The sequence below is a fragment of the Vulpes lagopus genome, chromosome 4 (genome assembly GCF_018345385.1).
Source record: "Vulpes lagopus strain Blue_001 chromosome 4, ASM1834538v1, whole genome shotgun sequence".
Taxonomy (NCBI): domain Eukaryota; kingdom Metazoa; phylum Chordata; class Mammalia; order Carnivora; family Canidae; genus Vulpes; species Vulpes lagopus.
This window is the reverse complement of record NC_054827.1, coordinates 50,772,383-50,784,595: the sequence shown is the minus strand read 5'-3', so window position 1 is coordinate 50,784,595 and position 12,213 is coordinate 50,772,383. Positions and strand designations below refer to the sequence as shown.

At 35.6% G+C, this 12,213-nt stretch overlaps 1 protein-coding gene across 5 annotated transcripts in view; it reads right to left on the bottom strand.

Annotated features, from left to right (window-relative positions):
• The window catches only part of LOC121490094 (putative RNA-binding protein Luc7-like 2), a 59,300-nt gene that overhangs the window by 19,979 nt on the left and 27,108 nt on the right, over positions 1 to 12,213 (bottom strand). For all 5 annotated transcript variants that reach the window (XM_041753706.1, XM_041753707.1, XM_041753710.1 and 2 more), the window contains 2 exons: positions 5,044 to 5,142; positions 1,730 to 1,840 (listed from right to left, as the gene is read on the bottom strand). In XM_041753706.1, the coding sequence (XP_041609640.1) occupies positions 1,730 to 1,840; positions 5,044 to 5,142 (210 nt within the window). The remainder of the gene's footprint in view (positions 1 to 1,729; positions 1,841 to 5,043; positions 5,143 to 12,213) is intronic.

Sequence of the window (12,213 nt, the reverse complement as noted above, 5' to 3'; positions counted from 1 at the left end):
GCTAAACCTCTGAGCCACCCAGGGATTCCCTAAGTCACTGAGTTTTGAGGTAATTTGTTAAACAGCACTTTTGTAGTGACAGATAACCAACTATAATGCCACATAAACCAAGATAGCACTTGTGGATCTTTTTCAACCATGACATTAGATCTCCACACTTTAGGATCCCATCTTTAGAGAACTTTTCAGAAAAAGTTGATTAAAAATAACTGCTTCCTCAGAGCACCTGGCTAAGTCGGAAGAGCATGCAACTCTTGATCTTGAGGCTATGAATTCAAAGTCCCATATAGTGTGCAGAGATTGTTTAAAACAAAACCACATCCTTTCCACAAAGGAATCCACTTCCCTTTGTACATACATCTCTGAGAACTATATTTAATGTTGTCATCCAAACTCTATCTGGGTAAACTCTTTGTCTCCATTCTGCATTTGCATAAAATGTACAACCTATACTGAACAGCACAAAATATTTCAAAGTATTAAGTCATCAAATCAACAAAACACAAAGTATGGGTTTTTTTGTTTTTTTTTTTTAAGATTCTGATTAGAGGGATGCCTGGGTGGCTCAGCAATTGAGCGTCTGCCTTTGGCTCAGAGCACGATCCCAGAGTTCCAGGATCGAGTCCCACACCAGGCTTCATGCAGGGAGCCTGCTTCTCCCTCAGCCTATGTCTGAACAAACTCTGGATATTAGATAATATTAAATTGTTAACTTTATGGATGTGATTTTATGGTTCTGTTTTAGAGGTGATAAGATGTGACATCTGGAATTTGCTTTTAAAATAATCAAACGAGAAAAAAAAAACTGATTACGAACCCTTTGGGATTTATTGTTCCTTTCTTTCTAGATTTCTTAATTTGTATTTTTAAAGTTTATTTAAGTCATCTCCATACCCAACGTGGGGCTCAGACTCACAATCCAGAGATCAAGAGGTGCACGCTCTACTGACTGAGCCAGCCAGGCACAACTCTTTCTACTTTTTGCATACTAAGTTTACAACAAAACCAAAATTTTTTTAAGTAGGCTTCACACCCAGCTTAGAGCCCAACTCAGGGTTTGAACTTATGACCCTGAAATCACGACCTGAGCTAACAGATCAAGAGTTGGATGCTTAACCACCCAAGTGCTCCCACAACAAAATATTTTTTTAAAAAGTGGTGGGTATAACAGAACATCTAAAGATCACTCAAAACTCAACATTAAAAATAAGCAATCCATTTGGAAAATGGGTATAAGACATAGACATTTTACTAAAGAGAGAACATGTGCTGAGTGAAATCAATCTCAAAAGGATACATGATTCCATTTATGTAATATTCAGTAAAATAGCATAATTATAGAACTGGAGAATACATTAGTGGTTGCCAGAAGATAAGGAAAGGACGAATTGATATGGCTACAGAGATGTAAGAGGGAGTCTCATAGTGATGCTAGAGTGAAATAATTATGGTGGTAGTTACTCAAGTTACTTACATGTGATAAAACTGCAGAGACCTACACATGCACACACAAGTACACAAATAACTGGTAAAAGCTAAATAAAATGTTGTGATCGAAAGTGTACTACCGTTGTATAAAATATGAACATAAGGGGAGCCTAAGGAAGAGTTCAGAGAATTCCCTATATGTCTTTGCAATCTGCGAATATAATAATTTTAAAATAAAAAGTTAAAATTAGTGAGCTGAAATTATATTTTGTAGTACTAATGAAATGACTGAAATTCTTACCTTTGCTGCCACTTCAGCACTAATCTCTTCTTGAGTTTCTGCTAGTCTTTTCTTAGCCACTTCTGTTCTTCGATCACAATCTGCAATGAATGACTGCAGATGATCCATAGCCTGCAAAGTTTAATTAAAAGACAATTATTGCCAGAAAAACCAACTTTATTCAGAAATATCTTTACTCTACGGAACACTTGGGTGGTTCAGAGGTTGGGCGCCTGCCTTCAGCTCAAGATCCCGGGATCGAGTCCCACATCAGACTCCCTGCATGGAGCCTGCTTCTCCCTCTGTCTATGTCTCTGCCTCTCTCTCTCTCTGTTTGTGTCACTCATGAATATCTTTACTCTAAAATTATACTTAATTTTCTGTTTTTTTAAAGTAGAGGAGCCCAATGCAAAGCTTGAACTCACGGCCTTGAGATCAAGACCTGAGCTGACATCAGGAGTCAGACACTTAGGAACGCCTAGGTGGCTCAGCGATTGAGCATCTGCCTTTGGCTCAGGGAGTAATAGTAATTCATCTAAAAGGAAACTTTTTAAGATTTATACCCGAGTCAAGCAATTTGGACTTTCGTATCTTACTGTACAGAAATATAGCTAATTTAAAATACAAATGTTTATTTTATTTTTTTTTAATTTTTATTTATTTATGATAGTCACACAAAGAGAGAGGCAGAGACACAGGCAGAGGGAGAAGCAGGCTCCATGCACCGGAAGCCCGACATGGGATTCGATCCTGGATCCCCAGGATCGCGCCCTGGGCCAAAGGCAGGCGCTAAGCCGCTGCGCCATTAAACATTTGTATCCCAAAATACAAATGTTTAATTAAAAATACCAATTTATTTAGCACATAGCAAATTCTAAGAATTTCTTGAAAGTGAAAAGCAACAGGCTCATTTGAAAGCTCTTATCTGTGATGACAAATAGCTAGTTAGCTCTTTTAATTTAAAATTAAACTTTATGGGGCACCTCAGTGAGTCATTGGGTTAAGCATCTGCCTTTAGCTCAGGTATGATCTCAGGCTCCTAGGATGGAGCCCTGAGTCAAGTGGCTTTTTTTATTACAGTTTTTTTTTTTTTTAAAGATTTATTTATTTATTCCCGAGAGACACAGAGAGAGAGAGGCAGAAACACATAGGCAGGGAGAGAAGCAGGCTTCTCAAGGGGAGCCCAATGTGGGACTTGATCCTGGGGCTCTGGGACCACCTATTGAGCCAGAGGCAGATGCTCAACCGCTGAGCTACCCAGGTGTCCCAAAAAATTGTTTTAAATAAAATTCATCTTTAAATTCACAACATTAATCTATTAAAATTTCCTTATAGGAAGATAAAAGTGGCATTTCAAAGCAGTGAGAGGAAAAAGATGGACTAATCAATAATGCTGGGTCAACTAAACAGCTATCTTGAAAAAGAAAGTTAAATCTATACCTCAATTCCTTAGACCAGCACAAATTTAAGTTGGTTCAAAGATCTAAGTGTTTAAAATGAAGCCATAAAAATATAAGAAACCATGAGAACTCTAATCACCTCAAAATAGGGAAGAGCTTTTGAATTAACACACTAGAAATTTTTAAAGCATTGATAAATGAAACAACTATAAAAATATTCTGCCAAGGCCCACACCAACTAAAAGAAAAACTGGGGAAAAAAATCCAATATATTATCTATGAGAAGGAGCCGATTTTCATAACATGTAAAGTTAGACAAGTTAGAAAAATGTAAATATCCAAGATTAGCCAACAGCCAAAAACTAATTGTACATGAATAGTTCACTAAAAAAGATATTAAATATAATAAGTATGTTTAAACTCACTCATAAGACAAATGCAAATTAAAATTACATTTATATTCCACATTTCATCTACCAAAGTTGCAAAGGAATCTTTGACAAACACACCATGTCACCATATAGGAAATAATTTCATGAATTACTGGTAGAAGTATAAATTGATGTCTCATAGAGAATAACTTGGCAAAACTTTTCTTGGACTTGGTTATTCTATTTCTAGAAATTTATTCTATAGGTACTTGATATGTAGAAATAATATATTACCATACTATAATGGTAAAATATGGAAAATGACCTAAATATCCATACCCTTAGATCTAGATGATGGTTTCTGCTGTATTTTATGCCCAGAATATATTAAATCAAAATCCAATTAATTTAAGATGTCTCCCACCCGACTATTTAGCCTCATGTTAAATTATGTTTACATAGATTTTTTTTTTTTTTTTAACAGAGAAAACAAAGAGAGAGAACGTGCAGGGGCAAGGAAAGGGAGAGAGAATCTTAAGCAGGCTCCACGCCAAGCGTAGAAGCAGATGTGGAGGAGTTGTCTGGCTGGCTCACTCAGTTAAGTATCTACCCGCCTTTGGCTCAGATCATGATCCTGGGCTCCTGGGATCCTACCTCACATTGAGCTCCCTGCTCCGCAGGGAGTCTACTTCTCCATCTGCCCCTCAACCTCACTTGTGCTCTCTCTCAAATAAATAAAATCTTAAAAAAAAAAAAAAAAAAAGCCAATGCGTAGCTTGATCTCTTGACCCTGAGATTATAACCTGAGCTGAAATCAAGCTGAACACTTAACTGACTGAGCCACCCAGGTACCCCTGATTTTCATTTCAGTTAGCAGAAATTCTTAGAAAAGAAGTAAATGGGGGTGCCTACTGACTGTTTTATCTTTCAAAACAAGTAAAATACCTATCACATCTTACTAATAAAAAGTTATAAGATGTATGCTCATTGTTCATGTAATGCTAATTGGTATGTTCTATATAAATTTTTAAAAAGTTATTTAAAACAATTATTTGTATCAACAATCAGATTTTGAGCCTTTAAGGTACCTAAATGGTACCTTCTGAGATTTCTTCTATTAGTTTCACTTAATATCACCCCCATAAATACATTTACAGATACAAAAATAAAAATGAATGTAAAACCTCAGTAGATTATTTTTTAACTCAGTAGATTATTAAAGGGCCTTAAATACACCAGAAATTTGTTGTTTACATGTGCTTAAACTAAGGTTTCCTTAATCATTACAACTTTACTGGAATACTTTAATTTTCAAAAGAATATATGTATTGCATGATTTTTACAAATTTTCTTAAAATACTGTTTCACATTGTATTTTTTTAAAATGTTGTTAGTCAAGAAAATATATGACCTAGAAAAAAAAAGATCTTAATTTAGTACTGTCCTTCATTTAACTACAAAGAAGATAATTTGCTAAGAGCCTTTTCCTATAGAAATATTAATCCACATTCAAAATGTTTTACCAGAAAAAATAATCTAACCCATTAAAGCAAAAGACACATACATCAAGTTCAAAGAAAAAATCTTGTTCTTTGGACGCAATTTCATAATCTGCTCTTAAAGCCAGGTCATGAACTTTCAGACATTCTCCAAGATCCATTCTCTGGGGGGGAAAAAAAAGATGTATTATTGAAACAGTAAACACATTTTTTTCAAAAATTCATAAACAACCACAGTTCTCTTCAAAATACATATTAAGTCTTATTGATGTTATTTACAAAAATTTCATAGACAAGTATAAAACTTGGTGCCAGAAAAATAAAAAAAGACAACACACTGATTCTGTCTACCAACAAATGGGAACAGTGATCACTTTTGTACTTAAGAAGAGATGAGGAAAACTAAAAATCTGAGGAAAAAAAAAAAAACTTCTAGCATCTGTATCAAAACAAATTTCACTTAGCCCATTAACAAAGATAATGTTAGCTTAAAATCAAACTAAAAGAATATGTAAACCAAATTGCTGAACTATAGTCAATATTCTTTAAAGAACATTCTAATTTCCCAATAAAGATGGGAGTCCTGAAACATTAGACCAGTTATCTTGATAAGCATTCCAGACAAGACTAGGTGAACTAGTAAAAGGACTGGATAGAACTTCACAAAAACCAAGTATCAAACCCTATTTATAAGCATGTATTAGGAATAAAAATATACTCCCATTTAGCCTAGGATCCTCCTACTTGGAATTTCAAGTACACATTATTTATCAAATTAGAGGTTTTCGCCTGAGACAAAAGTTCCTAAAAACCTGTCTATTTTACGTGTATCTGGGAACTGATAAGATCTTTCAGGAACTCCGTTAGGGGTAAATGGGAAAAATTTGGGCTGGACGCAAAGATATTTACAAATGTTATTAATGGATGAGTCAAGTAAAACAGATTTTTCCAATTGGAAGTATGCTATCCTATCAATAGAATGTCTGAGAATTGCTGAAAGGTTGGTAAAAAGGGAATACAATAATTTAAAATAGTAAATATCGCCTTTGGTTTTGTTATACAGACTAAGCATAAAGTTAAAATATGACAACCATTATAGTAGTAAAGCCATTCTGTTAATTAATGAATGGTGTACCCACTTGTGCCAAAGCACTATGCTAGGGGGTAGGGACACAGAGTTAACCGACACAGATACTCAGAGTCTCTGACCTCATGGAGCTGACATTTAGAGGAGGGGAAACAAATAATTAACCACGATTGTGTCTCTGAATACAGTTAAGTGGTTTAATAAAATGGGAATGATCCCATTATGATGGGAGGCTACTAGACAATCAAAGAAGGTCTTTCTGAAGAGGATATATTGAAATTGGATTTAAAACATGTGAGGAAGCAAATTAACCTTAGGAAAAGCTAAGAAAAGAGTGCTTAAGGTTTTACAGAAGATTTAGGAGGCAGATCTTAAAAAAGCCAGTGTTAGGCAGAGGGAAGTTTCTAGAATCAAGGAACAGACTACAATATCAATAGCACATAGGTCTGGGCCTTAGCTTTGTTTTTTTTTTTTTGTTTTTTTTTTTTTTTTTAATTTTTTTTTGGGCCTTAGCTTTGTATATAAGTACCTAGAAATGAGTTTGTCTTAACTTTTTTACCAAAAACCTGGATATAACAAAGGATATCAACACCAATTTTGTGCAATATCTCAAGCTAAAAAAAAACCCAGTGAATTCACTGGATTAAGATTCAGAAGAACTGGGGCACATGGTTGGCTTAGCTGGAAGAGCACATGACTCTTGATTTCAGGGTGGTGAGTTTGAGTCCCAAACTGGGGGTAGAGATTACTTAAAAATAAACAAAAAAAAAAAAAAAAAAAAAAAAAAAAAAAAACCACAAAAAAACAAAGATTGAGAGACGCCTAGGCGGCTCAGCAGTTTAGCGCTGCCTTCGGCCCAGGGCATGATCCTAGAGACCCGGGATCGAATCCCAAAATCCCACATCGGGCTTTCTGCATGGGCCCTGCTTCTCCCTCTACCTGTGTCTCTGTCCCCCCTCTCCCCCATGTGTCTCTCACGAATAAATAAAATCGTAAAAAAAAAAAAAAAAAAAAAGAATTGATAAATCATATAAAATTTAAAATAAATATCAAGTCTTATAGTCCCATCTAAGAAGACAAATTTACAGATAACTTAGCTATGAGTAGAAAATTAAGACAAACAAGAAACATACTAGTCAAAAGTAAGGGTTACAGTGTGCCCTGACTGAGATAAATTAACTTACAGGGCATGGTATGAACAAAGTGAGAAATCTCTTGCTGAAGGCTAGCAAACACCGCTCTTCCAAAAGATACATTCTGTGTGCTAACACATTTCGAAGGGATATAAGTAAGTTAGACCAAGTGTTCCAAAACCAAGCTGTTCCAAAAAAAAACCCAGGACAGATGTGATTAGTCAGGGAAAATCAAAATGTGAACCTAGTCTTCAATTAACTAAAGAACTTTTCAGTATGAAACAACAGATGTTTTTTTAAAGATTTATTTATTTATTTATTCATAAGAGACAAAGAGGCAGAGACACTGGCAGAGAGAGAAGCAGGCTCCATGCAGGAAGCCCAATTTGGGACTCGATCCTGGGGTTCAGGGATCACACCATATGCGTGAAGGCAGACGCTCAACCACTGAGCCACCCAGGTGTCCCCAGAAACAGATATTATGGTCCCAAGGCAAGGGACTTGAGTCAGATTTTAACTTTCTCTAAAATTAAAAAAAAAATTAAAAAACAAAACAAAACAAAAAAAACCCACACAAAAATACCAACTTTCTAATGATCAAAGCTTTCCAAAGATAGAATAGACTTTCTCAAATTTTAGTGAGTTCCCAGATGACTGAAAGATCCTCAAACAGTTCTAGGATATTGAGGAAAGAATTCAACTATCAGGTAGCTTCCTTCTTCCAACTGTGACATTTTAGGACTACCTAAAAAAATAAGTTTCTCTGTAAAACTCTATTACCTTGGTTATCAATTACATAAAAGAATGAATGGGAAACTACAGACAATGTCTTCAAAGTTATCCTTTGGAAAATAATAAGGAATAGTCACCAGTCTTGTAAATCCTCATCCCACTAAAGGCTCTCATGTATCACTGCATTGCTGAGCATGCTTAGATTTTTCCAGGCCCCACTAACTCTCATTCATAAGCCTATGGATTAACTATGTCTTTCAGGGACAATAAACAGCAACAAACTTGACATTGATGTGTGGAAATTCAAAACTGCTTATTAAAAGCAACATTTTAAAAATGCTATGGGAAAAAACGTAATGCTCCTAAAATATGCAGGAAAATAAGACAGTAGTGAAAAAAGTAATTGTAAAAGAGCACTGTTACCATCACTGCTACACCTGTGTGTGTATTTAAGTAGGCTCTATGCCCAACATGGTGCTTGAACTCACAATGTCATGATCAAGAGTTGCATGCTCTACCAATGGAGTCAACCAGCCACCGCAGTGAGTGTGTTTCTTAATTGATATCTTAACATTAATCTCTCTAACAGCTCCCTTTGTATGTGTATTTCTATAGCTATAGTTGTTAAAGGGATGCTATACTTATTTCCTAAGATGTTATGATGCCACAGTTGGGAATGCCATTGATCCAATCAGTGGTTTTTAACTTGGGTAATATTGATGCAAGCTTTTGAATATAGGTCCAAGCCCTACCCGCCAAAGACAGAATTGTAAAAGAGCCCCAAGTATTTTTAATGTACAGTGTTGGGAATCACTCACTGATCTAATTTTACTCCCAATCTATAGACAAATGAACTGAAGCCCAGACAGACTTATTCCAGATACTAGAAAATCTGGCTAGATTGACTTCTAGTCTAGCCTCCCCCTTTTGTTTAACCATGCTAGTGATCTGCACACAGCAGAAAACCAAAACTACTACTACTGCCTTTCCTCCAGTTATCTCCCTTTTCTTTATCCTCTACTTAACTAGATTTCCAATCTGTTCGCAATAAAAACCTCAAATTACTATATAAATCTTGTCTCACTGTTTAACCTAAACATCTCTGTTGCCTACTCATACTACCCATTGGCAGGAATTCAAGGCTTTTCCTCTACTCTTTCTTTAAATTTACATCATACAACCAACCAAAGGAAAAAAATTATGCGGTCAAGAACAAGATGACCACCAAAAAGGACACAATTATACCACTGGTGTAAGGGAGGAGTTTTGTTAAGAAAAGGAAAGTTGGCGGGAGGATATGCCTTGGAGGAGAATTTGTGGAAGGGGTAAATTTTTACTACCTCACTAGGCATGTGAGCTCCACAAGGACAAGTATTTTCTTTCTGTTTTATCTACTGTGTAATTTGCCTCTTATATAGGAAAGTTTAAGAAACATTTGTGGAACGAATCAAACTGGTAAAATAGGACAAAGAACATTTGGCATGGGGGCCCTGAGCTTTATCAAGGGTGGTCAAGATAAAACCAAGTAAAAAACTGACCTGAGCTCTGGAGGGAAGGTCTTTTTCACCTCTCCACTGATTATCAATTTTGCTAGAACTCTCTTCCTTCCTAGGTATTTTATGCTACTCTTCTCTCTTACTCCCTATGTGCCTTACTGTCCTCCAGGAGGTAGACTGCTTGGACTTGAGAGTATCCTGGGCCATAAACTCTGCAGCTTTACAGTCTAGTCTAGCTTACAATAGTAGATTGAGGGGGCCAAAATCTTAGGAAGAAGGGGATACCTGTAATTGGGGGCAGGGAGGGGGGCTGGAATAGCCTCAGTGCTTATTCTTCAGGGATCTAGCAGGGCAGTAGGTATATACAGATTTCCAGAATTCTAGAACTAGTCACCAATTTTCTTCTGTCCATAACATCATGACTAAACATGTATTCTGGCATTTCATACACACAAGGAGTATTTAAAATAAAGAACAAGCAAGCCAAAACAAACTCAACAACTACCTGCCAACATAAAAGTAAGTGAAATGCAAGTATGCCCATATTAATGCTCTCCAAGATCACAGTCATCTAATTTAAGCCACCAAAAAGGAAACCATGACAGAACCACATCATGACCTCTGGACAAATCCTCAAAAGCTGAATCAATCCTGACTTCACCTCTATAGTTTCAATAGTGCTTTGAACACTCAGTGCAGAGATACACTTGCTGCTTCGCTAGTTAAATAAATGAGCTTCAAACTGAACAAAATAAAATGCTTGGTTATTTAACTTATAATGGCTCTATTTGTAATGAAAGCCATAGGAAGCATTTTTGAATTTTTAAATTTAATTAGTAATTGACTTCATAATTCCATTCTTCCCACAAGTTGATCCCTGGTATTTAAAAAAAAAAAAATCTAAATTCTTAGATTGTAAATGGGAAAAAATGCTTACTTTTAATAGGAAAAATTCAGCTCTGGATTTTGTCTTCTCCATCCTAAATCCATTTCCTCTGTGAAGTCTTGACTAAATCACTATATCTAATTCTGTAACTTCTTACAACTTGTCAGCATTTTATAATTTTATATTTTATTTTTTATAATTTTATAACTTTATAACTTTACTACTTAACAAAGTTGATTCTGGCTTTTCTAGGTGTTCTTTTGAAATTTCAAAAATGAGGGCTCCTGGGTGGCTCAGTGGTTGAGCATCTGCCTTTGGCTCAGGTCACAATCCTGGGGTCCTGGGATTGAGTCCTGCATCAGGCTCCCCACAGGGAACCTGCCTCTCCCTCTGCCTATGCCTTTCTGTGTGTCATGAGTAAATAAATAAAAATCTTGAAAAAAAAATTTCAAAAATGAACACTGTCTCCTCAAATGGACTTTAAGCTTCACAAGGAAAATAGTTTCTCTTATTTTTCCCCTCCTACATAAAAAAGCAGGTTTTATACAATTGAATAAATGTGATGATTTAAGGAACTCCAAGAACTTGCAGAAACAAGGAAATAAATACACAAAGTGAACAAAATTTTAGCAATGATAATGATGTTTTTTTATGTAAAAAATTAGAAACATTAAGAGCCTAGCAATGGGGTTTTGGTTAACTGAGTTACAGAACAGTCATACAACATATTATATAGCCATTAGAAATTATGAACTTGATACTAAGTGGAGAAAAGAGATGGCAAAGAAAATTAATAAAAATGCCATTTTTATAAATTCATGTAGACAGTGCTGTGAGAACTGGTTTGATATTGGTTGAATTAAACACAATGAATTATTATGTATTATTCTTAAAGGCAGAAAAAAAAAAAAATCAATGAAGCCACTTTAATTTGGAGGGAAAAAAACCAGGAACAGAGGCATGCAGAAATTACATCAAAATCAATAAACATGGTATTATAGTAGAGCAAATCAAAGGGTTGACCTACACATCTGCGTGTACTGCCAGCTATAAACTGATGGTAGTAATATGTTAATGAAAAAATCAGTGATAGAAACTAGGCATAGTAATCACTTCAAGAATTGTAAATATTCTTGCTTTGTTGTATTTACTCAAGATCAACGAGCTAGATCCTAAAGGGAGTTATAAAACAGTATCAAAATATAATTCCTGCTATCAAGAAATTTTTATTCTCAATGAAAAAATGAAGACATTAAACTAGAGCAACAGTTGCAAATATACAAACAGATACACATGCAAAGATTTCATTGTGACACCATACACCAAAACCAAAAACTATTCAAATAGTCACTGAATGATTTACGGAATAGCCATATTATGAAATATTACGCAGTCATGTTTTTAAAATATAGACCACTATTTGGAAACTTCTCCAAGTAAAGTGGGGGAAAAAAAATCAACATAAATGCCATTTGTTAAAATACACAAAGGGGAGTGAAAAAGGTACATTGTTGACAGGCTTTATGTCTGGGATGAGAGCTGATATATAATGGGAAATACTCATGTTTTATGCTTTTTCCACTTTTACTTGAAAACTATATTGTCTAAAAAATAAGACACACTGGGTACTCAGCAACTTAGAAGACCTCCCCCTTTGCATTTTATTATCCATTTAACTCTGAGAAATTTACTTAATCTCTCTGAACTTCTCTTTTCTCAAATACTTCAGGATTGCTTCATCAATCAAATTACAGACTCTGGGGATCCCTGGGTGGCTCAGTGGTTTAGCGCCTGCCTTCGGCACAGGGCGTGATCCTGGAATCCTGGGATCGTGTCCCGCATCAGGCTCCCTGCATGGAGCCTGCTTCTCTCTGCCTGTGTCTTTGCCTCTCTCTCCCTCT